This window comes from Chlamydotis macqueenii, chromosome 14 (assembly GCF_036417535.1).
Source record: "Chlamydotis macqueenii isolate bChlMac1 chromosome 14, bChlMac1.mat, whole genome shotgun sequence".
In the NCBI taxonomy this organism is placed as follows: Eukaryota; Metazoa; Chordata; class Aves; order Otidiformes; family Otididae; genus Chlamydotis; species Chlamydotis macqueenii.
Genome location: NC_141569.1, coordinates 5,473,351 through 5,490,804, shown reverse-complemented (window position 1 = coordinate 5,490,804; position 17,454 = coordinate 5,473,351). Strand labels below are relative to the sequence as shown.

Genomic DNA, 17,454 nt, shown 5'->3' with positions numbered 1-17,454 from the left:
ATATCTTGTGCTTGTTTATTTTATGGCAACTAATGTTGTAAGTCAGTGGTAGAGAACAGGCAAAACAAACAATTTGACTACTAATTGCTGTGAACGTTTGCAGTCCGTACATAAATTCTGAAGTTTTATGGTCCATTTTGATACTAAAAAAAAAAAAAAAAAAAATTGTCAACGTTGGACGTTATTTCACTAACTTAACATTTCTGGTTTGAGAACAATTAGAAGTTTCCACTTTTTGCAGATTAAGCTCAGAATTCTCCAAAAATGAAACCCTTCTAATGCATCTTCTTCACAACTGGGGGCACTCAGAGCCTTTTTCTTAAGTGGGTTGTCTTTTCTATTTCAAGTCTATATCATCTCCTTAATTGTCTACATAAAATGTTATATGCCATTCCACAAGGTTACAGAAATGAATTATACCACTTCTGTATAAATATTGGGATAATTTTCAAAGTGCTTTATATAAATTCGGTTGCAAAAATAAGATACACAGTACACTGCTAGTATTGCCAACTGTGGAATGCTGTGGCAGTAAGCAGAGAGCACTGTAGTCTCCTTTCCTTTGCTGATTGTAGTCATTAGACTGCAGTACCAGTTGGTGCATTTGTTGGTGTTCATTCTGTTTCCCGTTTGCATTTGAATTCCTATAAGGAAAGATAAAGACGTAAGCAAATGACGCTTATTTGCTCTTTAGTTGAGCTCCTATTAGAAGTCTGGCTTTAAGAGAGAGAACATTAGGGGAAGATACCTAGGTATTCTTTAGAAAGTATCATGTCCATTCAGTTTCCAGCAGACTTCAAAATGACATCTCTGAGGTTTTAATGAAAACATAAGTCAACAGGGAATAACTAAAAATTCACTTAAAATGAAAAGGAAACAAGGTTCTGTAAACTGCGTGGTTTGTGGAAACTGGGCGGAGTCCTTAAGGCCAGACTCTCTCAAGAAACAGGTGTCTGTTACTCACCTGTCTTGTGTGCAGCAGGAAGCAGCTACCATGATGTATAAGGTAAATGTATGTTGTTGCATGAAACAGCTGAATTTGGCCAGTTTTTTTGAATGTGTTACAGCCACCTCCTGCACTTCTTTGTTCCATTCATGGGGCTTTTTTTTTTTTTTTTTTTTTTTTTTTTTTTTTAATGAGCTAGGAAAACAGATACATGCTGAGGTGATCATTTTCTGTATGCCGAGTGTTATCCAGGGTAGTGAAGACAAAGACATTGAAAAGTTTCGTTAGGAGTCTCATGGTGCTGAGTGGGTGGGAGAGAAAACAGCAGGTGAAATTGAGAATTGATGAGGAAATACGATGGGGTCTGAATTGTCTATTATTATTCAGGAAAGTTATGTTAGTGTGACAGTGGACAATCCTATGTAAGAATGTCTATACAATATTACAATACTGCTGACAACCCACTTCTAATAAAAACAAGAGGAACCAGTGGAAAGTTTATATAAAGAACAAAACAGAACATAGAATCGCTGCCAATGTATAAATGTGTGGGATGTCCATACCTTGAACAATATGTTGAATTCTCATTCTTCCAATTTAAGAATTATATAGCAGAACTGCTGGTGAGATGGGTTACTCAAAGGATGGCATAGGTTCCTTGTGAAGAAAGGCTGTAATAGTTAAATATTATTTTGGGTAAAGAAAAAAAAACCAAACAAACAACTGGTGATATTACTGGAGTCCACAAAGTGATGAGTGACATAGCGAATGTGAATAAGGAATGCTTATTCACTGTTTTTGCCCCATATGGGAACTATACAATATCAAATTAGCAAATGGTACATCCAAAACAAACAAAATTCTATTTCTTCGTATAACATTTGAGGAAGTTTTTGGACTTCTTGTTCCTAGACTTTGTAAGTACAATTTATACTGATTCAAGGGCAAAATTGAGAAATCATGATTGGACTCTATCTTAAGGGTCTTTTACAACCTAAATGATTCCATGATTCTAATTGATGGAAGAAATATACAGCTAGGGCTGTTGAACAAAAATTTAGGAAATCTGAGAGGAACTCCTGGAATCTGAGGCTATTCTGAAGGATCCTCTTTATATGTTTACTCTAGTTTTATACTTTTCCTTAGACTAGAGATGTGGTAAAAGATCCTTGATCTGCTTCACTGCAGGTTGTACTTATGTTCTTTGTCAGACAGTACTGAGAATACATTTGTTTCAAAGGTGTAAGTGATCTCATTATAGAGGCTGAAGAGCTGGTTGGAAAAATTTGAGATTGAAAACTTTAGCTTTGTTTTTTCCCCCCCAACAAATAACAGCGGAAGACAATAAGTTTGTCTACTTGTCTTCTTGTAACTTGTGTGGCAGTTCTTAGTTCTTCAAAATTGTTTACAGGCACGGATGACAGGTTAGATTTTACCAGCTACGTTACTTGAAAACTGTAATTTGATGGGGTGGGTTTTTTTGTTTTGGGGTTGTTGTTTTTTTGTTTTTTTTTTTTTCCCCTAGTAAAGCTTGCTGTAGAAAGAGAAGAGACAGCAGTAAGTAATAATGAGTCTAAAGGTGGTTGAAACTCATCAATTAATTAATTAACTCGCTTTAATTTAAAAACAATAGTTCTTAGCAGAAAGTCAGATGCTGGACTTACTACTTTAAGAGCTTTTTTGTTTTGTTGGGTGAGGCATTATTATTGCTAGAATATTTATCTTAATCACCAACTCCCTAGGAACACAGCTATGTGTATTTGGTTTAGGTTTCCTTTATATTTAGCAACCTTCTTAGTTTTAAATGAGTAGTAACTTACAGTGTTAGGAGCATACAAGATGTTGTAGGGCCTATGGAATATTCAGGTCATTGAAAAAAAAAGCCCAATATGTCAGTAGGACTAAAATGGTAGCACTTTGGTCCTTCTTACTTTTTTTTTTTTTTTTTTTTTTTTTTTGGCTATATGTCTTAGCTTTACACTGTTCTTTTGACAGAAGAAATCATGTTTTGGGAGTTTGCTTTTTTGTTTGTTTGTTTTGGAGGAGAGGGAGGGTGACCCAACACCCAACGTGTGGTTATAATAATTCAGCACTTTTAGAATTGCATGCTTGTACTGGAAAACTTCCTTTCCATTGTTTTATGAATCTCTTAATGTTTATTTCACAGCTATCACAGTGCTCTATTGTGCTGACTATAGCTAGTGAATTAAAACAAGCACAGTCTTATCCAGAACAGTTAACTTCAGTTTATCCCCTTACAAAAGAAGCAGCAAAGTAGTATGTGACAGATAATTTTTAGTGTAGCATTTTGGTTGACTTATTCTTTTTTTACACTTTCAAGCTGAAAAAGTACAGGATATCAATACGTGGCCCGTAATAAGGAGAAAAATTATTTTTAAGGGATTGATTTTAGCGTTCTTTAAGGTTTTTTTAGCCTGCTCTATAGAGTTTTTATTTACACAGTTTTGTACGCTCCCAAAAGTGACCAAGAACAGCAGCAAGTGCTTTAATTGTAGTGTTGATTGGTTGTAGTACAACACATGTAGTCCTATTAAAATTTAAACTTCGTACCTGACTACTTTTGTTGTAAAGACTTAGTTAATGTGAATTTTGTCACCGTATTTATGTAAAGATATTGGGTTTAATTATTTTACCTTACAATCTTTAGTTTGTACTTCAGTAAATTAAATTTTCCTCATTGTTCTAGTAATTCAGATATTGGTCTTTCCAGGCATAAATTCTCGATCTGAAAACATAGTTATTGGAACAGAGGCTGAACTGATAATTAACTGTTATTTCAGAGTAAGACTTGCATGGAAGAGGTATTAAAGAAAGGGAAAGCAACCTTAGAGTGCCTGTAGTTGCTACTTGAGACTGAGGATTTTTCTAGTTTTTAATAAATGATTCCCGTGAGAGTTGTGGCTTATGATCTTGTAAATTATGGCGATATTGACCTGTAGCTGAGTCATTGACCCATATAGGGATCCTAACCCATTCCTAACAGCAAGAAGTAACAGTTAAATTGACCTTTACTTTAAAAAGCAAAACAAAATGAGAAGGAAATGGCATGAAGAAGAGAAAAAAAAATGTATGAAGTTTTTCTTCTAATGCAAGTCAATGACCATGTTGAATTTAGAGGCAAATGTGGATATTTTAGGCACTAGTGCTTGACTGTTCAGGGGTGTTTAGGAAGATTTGTCCAAATTACCAGTGATTTTTTGTGGCATAATTTTAAAGTGGTATTGTGAAATTGATTTAAACTCCAATGTAGACATATTCATTTGGACTTAAGAGGGCCTGTAATTCTTGTTCGAAATAAGACAAGTTCAAAGCATTTAATTTAACTTAACTAAATCCATTTGAAGTTTAGGTTCAGTTCACTTGAAGTTCATAAGTGTAGACAGACTTCTGCACAAAGAGCTAGACAGGTCTATACACTACCAAATGCTGATCAAAATTATGCATGTCCTTGTGATTCTTACAGTACTAGCACATCCTAATGCTTTTATTAGTCCATAGGAAATAAAAATATAAAATTGAAGTATTTGTCATTTTAAGTGTTATACTATTGTCTCTAATGCTAATTGTAGCTAATTCCTTAGTTAATTCTGTATAAAATACATGGGCAATGCGTTTGGAAAATCCAGCTCCGTAAAGTAAGAACACCACGGTATCTGGTGATCAGCCTCCTTGCTGTGAGAAAGCCCTGTGAGACCCAAGAACGCTCTGCGGTGGGATCCTGCTGAGTGGATCCTCTGGCCGCATGGTGTTCAGAGGTGTGCCTCCTGGTTGCTGGTTACATGGCATAGCGATAGAGAGGGAATAAACTTGGGGAGAGCGTTTACGGCCTTTCCTTGTCGGCCTTTCTGTCAGACAGCAAGAAGATGTCAAGTAGGTCTTGTCAGAGTGCCAGGCCTTGTGGGAGACTGTTGGGATGTGAGGGAAATTAGATAGTTGTTAAAAAGTTATAGACCGGCAGAAGCAGGGTATCAGTTTCTGAAGAGACTGCTGTGAGGAAAGGAGAAGAAAATGAGTTTGCCTAATACCGTGCAGAAGACAAGCGGCTAGTCCGAACAGCTACACCTCACAGGAGCCCAGTTTAGGAATTGCAGTGTTTGTTTTTTCATTTTTCAAAAAATATTGCTAGTATTAATACTATTATTTCAAGTTAGGTGTATCAGCTTTGACTTTTAACTTAAACTGGGACTTGAGACAGCAAGTTGTAAACTGCTGCTCATTCTTCTCTGAAAGGAATGTGCAGAAAGCAGGTTTCTTTCTCTCTGTTGGTTATTGTAGGAGCAAATGGACCTATGGGCACTGGGGTGTTTGTTCTAGAGGAATGTATAAGAGGAAAGCATAGTAACTTCCCACAGGTTTTACTTTTTCCAAGTGTAAAGTGTAGTGTCTGATTTTTAGTCTGGGACTAAAAATAACTTAATGATCAAAAGGTTTACTTACAAAGGGTTTGGGGGTTTTTTTCCTTCTTTTTGGCAAGGCCGAAGATTGTAGGTCATAGTCTATTCTTTCCTGTCTAATAATTGCAAAATCCATTACTATCCCTTTGAGATGTTTTTTATAAAAGACTGTACTAAATCTGAATAAAAGCCTAATAAGTAGATTAGTTAGAAAAATAGTCCTCATGAGGATGTTTGGTTCTGAGTGTAGCTGCTAGAGATAACCCTAAATGCAATTAGGTTGAACTCCCTGTGAGTGTCAAAGGAAGGCAATACCCATGGAGACTTCCCTTCAGATGACGCTATTCTTAAAGCATCTCAATGTTTAAATTATTTTTTTCTTTTGGGCAGTGGTAACAAACTTCATTTTAAAAAGTTGATGGACAAACAGAGCTTGTAAACTTATGATTTAGCCATTAGTTTTAGATGTTTCACATCAAAAAGAGGGATGGCTCAGCTTCCTTGGGGCAAGTCTGCATCTGTACCCTTTGTAGTTATCCCAAATGTCCCAAGGTGGCCAAAGACAGGTTAAAAGGGAAAACAGCAGATTCAGTAACAGATACAAGCTTAAAGAGTAATGTGATAAAATGTCAGCGAATAGACTGTTGTGGATCAATTCTGTTTTTTCATCTTTAAAGAGAAGTGAAAGCAAAACTTCTATTCAAACAAAAATAGATACAATAAAGATTTCAGAAATTTGCATGTTACAGGGTGTAATACAACAGAAACTGTAAAATCACAAACTACTAAAATTGTTTAATTGTAAGTACTGCAGAATTACACTGTATTTTATGAATTTGATCCCATTTCCACATAAAAATGGAGAAGAAAAAAAAAACTTTGTGAAACAATTCTATTATTTCCTTTTTTAAATATTCCTGCATATGCATGTGTTTACTTATATTTGATTTCTCCTATTTTTAGAACAGGAAAAATATGAAAATTATCTCGCCACCTTTTAGTATTATTTTCTTGGGGAAAATTGCTAGTAACACCAAAATGAAGAAATCTGCAGTGGCTATTTATTTATTTATTTAATGGAGGTTTTATATTACTAGTCATTGTGCTTGGCACTTCATGTATCTTTGTTTCATTTGCATACTCTTCTTAGAATTGTCTTTCAGTGGACCATTCCTGAAAAATCTCCTGTTTTCCTTCCTTTCTTTTAAATCAAATGTCTTTATCATCAAAAGTAAAGCAGAACTAATTGCACATGAGCCAAAATACCTGAAAATTACTTAGTCATACCACATCAAGCTCAGATTTCATGTGTGGCATAAGACGACTTTTAGAAGGTTTAGTAAACTCTGATTTTTCTTGTTTGTAAAAGTATAATTTGTCCTTTCAAATTACTTTTTACCCCCAAAGTCAGCTATGTAAAACTCAGCAGCTATCATTCTTTCACATTCTTTCTGTTGCAGGTATTTTAGGTCCAAAATATTTGTGCTCCTAACAAATAGCTCATTTGTTGTCTTACATATTTAGTCTGCAAAGCTGTTTATTTTCTGTTGTTGTGGTCAGCTTTTTCAATATCTTTAGCTGTCAATGTGTTGCCTTTTTTTCTTTGTGTATAGTAAATTACTGTAGTATACAGAACACATTTTCAGTGTTGAATCTGGTCAGTCTTGGGTGCAAGATTAAATTATTCTCTTATAAAAATTATGAAGAGTTTGAGACGGATGTACGAAATAAAATAATTTGCCAGTAAAGACTTGCAGGCAGTGAGGAACAAGAACTGAAGTGACCATACATTATTAGGCTTCTTGTCTTACTGGTTTGTGCAAGAGAATTCATGTAAATAAATATAGTTTTTGTCTTTCCTGTTTGCTACATGTGAAAACTCATTTGTTGTTATTATGAAATTCAATAACAATTTTCAATTGATTTTGTACTTTTGACATGTAAGAGGACTCTCTAATTACTTCATGTTTATGTTTTCACAATCTGGCTATATTTGAATTAGTGGTACAACCAAAAGAAAACTTCTGGTTTTTAGGGAGACAGGGGGATACATGTTCAAATCTCTTCTTAAAGCTGGAGAGCTTTTACAAGACGAATTAAAAAAAAAAAAAATTGCCATCCTTGCAACAGTGTAGTTACCCTGGTTCGTGTCTAGCTGAGGGGCAGCAGAATGAGCCTGATTATGTTGATGGTCGATGTAAAAGTCATCTTGCTCCTGCAGTAAACGTATAAGAAGATATAAGAAGTAATCTATTACAGCTGAAAGTGTCCTTTTTCCAAATATATCTTAGGAGTCTTCTTTTAGATAGTCAAAATTATATTTTAGGATTATGTTACGGTACATACTTGACTATAATAGTAATAGATAATGCACTGAAAATAAGTTTGTGTGATCTAAAATACCTGCTGTACAGCATGTATAGAAACTCTCTTGGACTTCAGGTTAAATCCTAAAGCAGGGATTATAGCCAGGTTTTTATATACTCTGTCCTTTGTCATGATTAACGATACTGACGGGGTATGTGTACCTTCTGGAAAGCAAGATTTCATCAGTACTAATGCTATTCGATATGCCTTTTTGTATTTCATCTATAACAGGGTAAAAGAACTCTCATTCTCTAGATAATGTGTTTTTTATTATTCAGAGATGGTTTGGGGGGGAGGAGGTGAAACGTTCTATGGGCTGTATTACACCAAAGGTGAATGGAATGGAGGAAAAGAGCCATCTCTAAAATGTATCTGTTTTATTTCATTTAGATTTTCACACACACCTTTCTGAGAAATTGAAAGACAGACAGACAAGCTGGCAGCAGCTGGCTGAGACAAAGAACTCTCTAATACGTAAGGTTTTTATCTTGCTTAAACTGTATTCCTTGTTAACTTAGAACTAGTTTAGAATTTGTGGTTTTTGCAATGATTAATCTAGTTCTGTTTGTTCTGCTTATGATGCATTGTGAGATTTGTTTGTTTGCGTTTTCCTCCTGGGTATTTATATTCTGTTGAACAAACCCACTCTCTTTGCTGCTTATTTCTCTCATTCTTCTCAATCAATTTGATTTGATGAAACTAAGTGAGGGTGGGATTTTATTGGGAGTCTTCAGTGGGTGATGAAGGAGCTGCATTTGCCCTGAGCTGACCTTGCTTCATGGGACTGGGCACCTTGTGGGGAGAGAAAGAGAACTAAGCCATGTAGGAGATGCCAGCTCTAGGTACGCACAGGCAGTGTGATACCTGTACCTTGCAGTATTTTCACAAAGGCAATTACATATGTCTAATCCCATTGGTTAAAGCTTGTAACTGATACATGTTGCTTCAGCAGTTCTTAAATCTGACTTTCTAATGAAAGACTTAGTGATAGCTCTGTTCATCTTCAGTCTTGAATTGAAATTGTTTTATCTGAGTTTGATTCAGTCACCCTTGGTATGACATTGAAGTTTTGTATCTCAGGGGATGTGCAAAACAATCAGGTATTTTGTTGGGTTTTTTTGAGTTTGTAGGGCATTACCTCGCTGATAGACAATAGTTTTTGTTTTACAGTACCAGTGCTCCCCTCCGACACACACACCTTTTGTTTCCCTGAGAGCAAAAGTCCTTTTGGAGGAGAAGGATGTTTGGAAAAAAGCTTGCAATGTACTTTTTAGCAAAGATGAAAAATAATGAGCTATAGTAATATAAATCCAAAGACATCTTAGCAATTTCAGTATGGACATAATGATTCAGTGACATCTTCCTGTTGATGTTTCTTAAATTAAAAAAAAAAAAAAAGGTTTTCATTCATTGGATATGTATGCTTATACAAACTGTAGTGTCAGTATGTGCCTTTACTAATTTAGCAGGGACCATTTTTTGGTCTTTTTTTCCTCAACACTGCAATTTGGCCACATATTTCACTGCCTAATGAGGTTAAGGACATATTTTGATAATTCTTTTTTTTTTTTTCTTCCATTGCAACCATGACCTAGTACATACATAAATTATACCTTTCCATTTGGGCTTCTCATTTAAGCACTTAAGTAAATGCTTTGCTGAATTGAGGCCCTAACTAAGAATAATATTCTGCTTGTTTAATATTTAAATAAGATATAAAACAAGGTTTTCTCATCACCCCCAATTTGATTTTCTGATATATGTATTTCCATAATTCCTTGGTTATGGGTGAAAACTAGTGAATGGTGTAACACTTTGAATCTCAAGCAGTGTCTGAGTAAATACTGGGATGGTTTCCTACATCAGATTGTGGAAAGTGCTGTGACCATTTCATAACTACTGCAACCCAGGAATGCTCAATGTGTTTTCAAACGGGAAATAAGGACTGTTGTTTTTTGTATTTCCATGCCTCTTCTAAGAGTGGGAACCAGAGCGTTTGGTAGAGCAGTTAAATTTCCGTAATATTGGTATATAATACTAAAAATTGCCCAAGGGTGGCATGTACATGGTTGGTAATAAAGATGGAATTAATAAAGAATTGAGATGATCTTGTATATATCTCTGCGTTTCTGAAGCATTCATAACTATTGGTGCTGCAGGAAGGCGTTTTAGCACAGGTAAAATGAATGGGTTATGCTATTTAGGCCATACTTAATTTCAAAGAATCATACTTGAGTGTGTTTTCCAGGATCATAGAAAGGGTTTTGCCCTACAAATTGCATCAATCTGAACAATGTCTTTTCTCATTTGAAGCTTTGAGGCTTTTCATCAAACACTGTTTCTCTTTGGGTTAGTCCTTTTCCCTAACATCCTGATACCCTTCCCAATTCAAACAAATTTGATTTGTATATCGTGTTTAATTGTTGTAATTGTGTGTTCATGGCTCTAGAAATTAAGACGAGCATGAGAATATTTTAATAACTGTATAGCAACTCAAAAATATTTGGCAGTGGTATTAATTCTCACCTCTGACTTGACAGTAATATGCATTTAAGAAAATAATTTAATTGAGACAAGCAATAGAAAAAGTATTTTTTATTACTGCTATGAGTCTAATTACATGGACATGCTGAATCTGATGTGGCTAGTAAAATACATCATTGCACACTAAAGAAATGGTAAGAAAGGTGCAGTGAGCTTCCAGATCCAAGATGTGCTGACTGACATTGATGTCAGCCAGATCTATTATGTTAAGAATTTGAGGGAATTGACCAAAACCAAGCTTTATCTCTGTTCCTTTTAAAAAGTGCCATAGAATTTTTTTACATCTGGATGCTGCCAAAACCAGACAGATGGCTCTAACCTTGGTTTAAAGCCTCAGCTGGCTGAGAACGCATCCAGATTCTGTTGCAAAGCTGTCCGTGTGCGTGTTGTGTCAGCAGAAGAGGACTCTTTCTATCACCACAAGTAGAGCCCTCAGACTTTTCATTTTAAAGGTACCCAGTTATCGAATGTGCTCATAAGTAGGTGAATTGCTTTGCTGTGTTCTAGTAAAATGTTAGGTTTCTTGATCTGTTTAGCCTTTGCTTTGCTATGGAGAAAGATGCTGCTGGTACAGACCAAGAAGTAATGGGAAAAAAGGAGGTTAAGTGCTGAACATGATTTTATAATGGTCAGTGCTTGAGAAATACAGGCAGAAGGACTGTTGTCAGATTCATGTTGAGATTCTGGAAGGCAAAAGCATGAAAGTCTCCTGTAGGAAAATTGCTTCCCCTGCATAGTATTTGGAGTAGACCTAAATCTCACCTTCTCTGACTTCTCTTTTTTTGGGGAGGTGAATTCTTACTAGATTTAAAAAAAAAAAAAAACCAAACAACCAAACAAAACCAACTAAGCAACCAAAAAAAAAAAACAACAAACACAAACCCGCAAGAAACAAAAGAAAAAGAAAAAAAAAACCAAAACCAAAATCTGTCTCATACTTAAGCATCCAGGATTAAAAGCAAATGCAAACAAACAAAGCCACCCTGCATTTCTTTTTGTAGCTGTAAAATAATGCAGCAAAAGCTCAGAGATTTTTCAAAACCATTAATTAATGCTTTTAAAGCATTCAGGTAGTGTAACGTTGAGCATTATCTAGAAGCAAAAGATGAAATGTAATGGTGCTCAGCTTAGACTGTGATTTGAATAGAACACTAACAGAGGACTGCGCTTCTCATTAGATAATGAGAATAAAAGGATAGGTTCCTTATATCGTGTGTGCTAGCCGGCCTGAGCATTAAGTGCGATAGAAGGCTTAACAGAGAGGGAGAAATAATTGAGTCAAGTAATTAAAAAACATATTGCAGTGCACTAACAGCGGTTGTCCAGGCAGCCTTTTTTCTCTCATTTCCTATCCTTTGGTTCACTTCTGCAGCCATTGTAGTGCAGTTTAAGCATCTTTGCTGTTTGTTTCAACACGATAATCTGGAGTAATATGTGTACGTATGAATCTGGCCATGGTAGTGGAGTCCGTTGTCTCTGAATTCCTCTGTAATCCTGTCGATACCAAAAGGAGGTTTGAATAATGATAGTTAATAAGCTATGTATTTGATATGTAGTTGTGGGAAGCATACAACTATCTCAAAGATCTATGGTAATCTGTGATGTGCAAGTAAGTTCTTAAAGTAATTTTGAGATGTTATCAATTGAACTGTAATTTAATTGAGATAGGAATCATACCTTTTCTGGGGAAAGAAAATTGATTGGATTTTATCCTGTTCTTAAAACGTTTAGACAGAAAATGCAACTGGTTGTATAGAGATTTGATTGAGGGAAACGATCTCTCGATGGCATGCCATTTAAAATCATCAGTGAGAATGGTAGATTGATGTCCAGTGGCCTTCAGATATAACTAAGTTTTTTTAGCTTGTTGAAAACTGTGTTAAAATACTGTGTACGGATACTGTGGATAGAGTTTATAGTAATTCTGTTTAAATCACAGCAGTGAGGAATTTAGTTCACTTTGTTACTTTAAGTGTGGGTTTCCTTTATTGAAGATTATGTGGGTTTGCATTTCTGGGAGGTGTTTTTGGGTTTCCATTTTAAAGGAAATTATATCAGAAATATATGAGCAAAAAATTGGTTTTGTCATGGGATTTTAGCAATGATCTCTTTCAAGTCTAAGTTGCACAATTGTTCTTCATACAACGCACTGTTTTGTTAGGAAGCAATCAATGAGAGAATCTAAACCGCATAGCTACAAGTGTGTTATAAAGTAAAGTAATGAGAACGTAGGAAATTCTGAGGGGCAGATAAAACTCTCTTACCTGTTGGGTCCTAGGAGAAAACAAACTGACTAGTCTACCAGGTGCCTCTTCTAGGAGAAGACTTAACATGTTACAGAATTTGTCTTGAAAACATTGGTATTTGAACTAAAAAATTTGCAAATTTGCTTGAGAAACAAAACAGATTGTGTGTTGAAAGACTGAACTGCTAGCAAAATACTCGATCATGTCAGATTTATACAAACCGATCTCCTGTGTATTGCACCGTGTCCTAGAAAACTGGAAGCCATGAAAACAAGAGCTTGTGTTTTAAGGAGTTATGTGACAGCTTATAAAAAATAGCTTTTGCGCTTTTTACGTGAAGCTTCTACCTTAAAGAAACTGATTAAATAGGTGGCAATTTTTAACACAAGCAGCGGCAAAATAAACATCATCTGCTAGTGTTGACTTATTCCATAGTATGCTCATGCTGGGTGATTTCATTTCACTTTTTTTTCGGAAGTAGTTAATGACGCATCTGCTCTGCGGTGGAGGTGCATTTTGGGTGATTAAATGTGGACATAAGTTTAGGGAAAACAATAATGAAACTTTTTGAGGAAACTGAAGGAAATATTAAACTGCTAAAAGGAACTTGGAAGATATATAGCTATGCTGATGCTTTTTTTTTTTTATTTTGATCCAATTTATTGTTGGATGAAAAATATTAAAAGTATATTTATCCTTTCAAAATATCTGCTTATCATGGAATGCTTCTTGTTTAGTTGTTCTTTTACCAAAGCAAAAATCTTTCCACAATGACATTCTTAGTCCTCTAAGAAAGCCTCGTTTTCTGTCATGTCTGTGAGTCTGGGGCTGCAAAGACAGAGCAGGTTCAGGTGTTGTGTGGGATTAGTATCCAATTTGTTTACGTGGGAGAAAGTATTTAAGGGAGCATAATGTACAGTGCCGTCATTGCAACTGCAGAACAAAGTAATTAGGTTTGTTTCAAGATGCAGTTGCATACTGTATGATAAAGTCTACAATCATTTAGAGCTGTTTACTATAGAGTATGTTTTTATCCTGTAAAGCTCTGTGCAGCTATCCTCCCTCCCAAGCAAGGTTGTAAGACAAGATGTAATCACCTGGTGTCCCTGGGTCCTTCAGACAAAGACATACAACACCCTGTCCCTGAAAATGTTCCAGGTGAGGTTGTATGGGGCTTTGAGTGACCTGGTCTAGTGGAAGGTGTCCTTGCCCAAGGCAGGGTGGTTGGAACTGGATGATCTTTAAGGTCCCTTTCCAATGTAAACCATTCCATGATTCTGAGGTAATTCATGGTGGTTTGTGTTGTAGCATGTTTTCTTCCCTTTGGTAGAACTCGGTTTGATGGTTTGAAGATTCCTCTCCTGTGTCCCTGAAGAGCAGTCTCTTTCCAAATTACCCTGGTATGTCCTACCTTTTCCTTCTCAGTCGGCAATGACAAGTCTTTGTTGTGGGAATTCCTACTTACTGCAGAGGCATAAACATAATGATCTGCTGTATAAAACGCTAGCAGTTAGGTTGTTAAACCTGTGTTTACTGTGTCAAATCATATGTCCCTGTTCTGTTATCAGTATAAGTAGATTTTAAAAAATTCAGAATACTAAATGTCTGGATCTCCATGTGGATGGATGGATTCAATTTTAAAATTTTGAGATAGAAATTAAAGCCATGGATTGGAAACCTTAGGAAAAAAAAACTGTCTGCTTCATTCTCTAGTAGGTGATAAACCAGAATGGACTTCACAGAGACATGAATTCAAACTCATTATGCAAAACTTTAAAAGTCTCAAGTAAAAACAAATTTAATGTCTTCCCTTCCTGCCACCAGGGTCTGTTTAATGGTGTGAAATCCTTGCCCTGCTTTTGTGGTTTCGCAAAGCATTTTGGTAAGTAAGGCAACTGAAATACAGTGTAAATGGAAAATTACATCTGGAAAAAAACGTAATATAAACAATTTTTAAAGGAGTTGCCATTTCTTCTTTTATTGGGGGTCCTGAAATATATGGTGAATATAAATGAAGCTTTGCATTACCTCCTTATGAACACTGGCTAAGGAAATACTGATAGAAATACGTTAAAGGGTAAACTTCTGTAGTTGTAGTTATTTTAATACTTTTATTCAAACTTCATTCAATTCATTATTTTAGTAATGAATGTGTAGAAAAGCATTGCCTGTGAAGTAATATGTGATTAATGTTAATTGTTCTGATAAAAGACAAAAAAGAGCAGTCTGACTTAGTGGATTTTTGTCTTTGCAGACTGCATAGTAATTAAAAATTGGAATGAGAATGCATACGAGTTGCACTAAGTATGTACTGCCTATATTAAATAGTGAGCATTTGAAGTCATCCCTTGTTCCTTAGCAGTGATAAACAGATTTGCAGAAGTTAAATACTTATATTACAAACCTTTTGACTCGACCTGATCTGTGTAAACATTGCATTTATGAATTATCAAACCTCTTCGAAAGACAGCCTTATGTGTGTGCATTATCATTTATGTTAATCTGAAACAGTGCTCAAGCTGCTGTGCACAAAGTTAGAATGAAGAATCCTTACTTATTCATACCCATATGTATGCTGTGAAACTTGAATAAGGAGGGAGACAAGAAAAAGTGATTTTTAAGAAATAAATTATATACCTATTTTTTGTACAAGTGTCTTATTCATTAGTTTAGGTTTCCGTATGTCCACTGTTAGAGTAGAAGTGGAGGGAGCCTGAGCAGTGCTTGCTTTGGGAATTTCCATAGCTTCTGTGTATAAGCACTTTCTTTTGTTTGGATTATGAACTGGAAGTACAATGTGCTCTATTCCAAACCAGATCTGCATCTGGGCCAAAATTTTTGTGGTTTTTAATGCCATAATAGTAAGTAAAGTAAAATTTACTGCGTTCTATTTTTTTTAATACAGAGAAGGAATGCAGAAATTATGACAGTAAATTATTTTAAACTACATTACTTGCGAACTCTTCCCCAAATTAAATACTGTTACATTGACAACACATAAGCGCGTTCAGAAGTTGTCAGTGGAAGGCCAAGCATTTTGATAGAAATGGAGATAGTGAATGGTCTTATTGTACATGAAGAATTAAATCTGCCTGGGATAAAAAGCAGAGGTGAAAAGCTGAGACAGTACACTTCTTGATATCCGTTTCCTAACTGGGACAAGAGAGTTCAGTATTTTCCACCAACTTCACAGTATTTCTCCTGCCAGTAAGACTTACAAACATATCTAGTAATATGTTTTCATGCTTTTTCAAATTTTATTTCCTTGAACAGGATTGTTAGGATTTAGTATTTGATGCTGATATAATTGTTCAGATTTTGAGTGACGGTTCAGTAGAGTGCATGTGAGTCAGAGACAGGTTTTTCTGTAGTGTGTGTGCTCAGAATCTGGCCATACTTGATTGTACTTGTTTGGGGTTTTTTTGTTGTTTAGAATTAAAACTTTGTATTTTCAGTCAAAGTCTGAGGTAGAAAAATACTGTGTCTCAAATCTCACATGGCTTTAACTACCTGGTTCTGATTAATGAACATATTGAATGTAGTGTTAATGCCAAGAGGCCCGGAAAGGACTTACTGAAACTTACTGGCCTAATCTTTTTTTTAAACAAAGCTTTTTTTTGTTTGTTTCATTAAATAGCATGTGGAAGTAGGAAACTGAGTGCATTTTGGAAAACTAAATAATCTTCAACTAAGGAAAAAAAAAGTCATCTTTCTCTTTAGATACTAGAAATCTTCATTTGTTACCTATCCAGCTTGCAAAATCTTGAGCACTCTGAGCACTGTAATATATTCACTGCAAGGGCAAAGCTGTACTGCTGCTCTCCCTCCTCTTTCCACTGAAAGGATACTTGGCAATTCTCAGGATTAGTTGTAGATGTTGCCCCTGAGTTTTGATTCTGTGCATCATGTGATAATATCATCATTTTGAGGAATTTATATTGATGCTTCTTTTCAATAGTAAAAAGCTTAGTACACAGTACAGGCTGAAGAGCCTCATATTCCAATTAATTTACCAAGGGCCTTATTTAGTCACTAGTACTGACGTATTCAGGGTAATAAAAGGCATCTCTTCTTCCAGCCACTGTCAGGCCTCATTCTCTTTATAGAAAGCCTTGGCAAAAGTAATGGAACTGCATTTGCAGTCGAACTTTTCATTGTCTTCTGCTCTTGGCAGTAAGGCTTCGATCCTTCATGTCATAGATCTAACTCAGAACTGGCTTCATTGTGTCTGAGTAAAAGTTACTGTAGTAAAAAATTGAGAGCTCTGTATGTTGAAGGCAGTATTCAATATGTCTGCATTTTTGTAGTTTTAGATTTAGGATTTGGATCGACAATCTCTTGAATATAGGAAGAAATTAAGACTAAAGCAGGAAATTAAAACCAGAACTGCCATGACTGCACAGTACTGCTACTTGTAATAAAGGCTAAAGGATTCAAATTCTGCAAACAGGGGCAGAATTGACATCAGGAAAGTATGTTTCAGCTAGATTTAGGTGAATCTAAGGAAGATAGATAGGGTTGACGTGTTGATTTCTTCATTTTCTAAATCCCTTCTGTGCTATGTGTTATTGACATTCCTTTTAAGGTGGCCCAGAGTTAGTCAAGTCTGCAGGGTCATGAAGCGATGGCGTTTCAGGCATGGGTAGTTGTCAGCACGGTTAGCACTTCTAGCTAAGTAATAAAGTATTAATAACATCAAAAATTACTAAAAATGATAATTACTACAAATATTTAAATGGCGTTTGCTTTCCTTTACTGTGGTTTTTCTGATATATCCTAAATCTGTGGTGGTAGTAGAAATGAAATTGTCTCAAAGTTAAATGTAAAGTAATGGGAAAGGACAGAAATATCTCTTAAGTGTGATTATACAGCTACACTAAATACATGTGGAGATTCATACAGATGAAATTTGAAATCAGTACAATCCAAGCAGTTG

At 35.5% G+C, this 17,454-nt stretch overlaps 1 protein-coding gene across 2 annotated transcripts in view; it reads left to right on the top strand.

The window, feature by feature from the left end:
* The window catches only part of TENM2 (teneurin transmembrane protein 2), a 514,050-nt gene that overhangs the window by 204,227 nt on the left and 292,369 nt on the right, over positions 1–17,454 (top strand). Inside the window, exon 3 of one of the 2 annotated variants that reach the window (XM_086758659.1) lies at positions 8,119–8,202. The exons of the other annotated variant lie outside the window; for it this stretch is intronic. Within the exon in view, the coding sequence (XP_086614785.1) occupies positions 8,119–8,202 (84 nt within the window). The remainder of the gene's footprint in view (positions 1–8,118; positions 8,203–17,454) is intronic. 2 annotated transcript variants of the gene reach the window in all.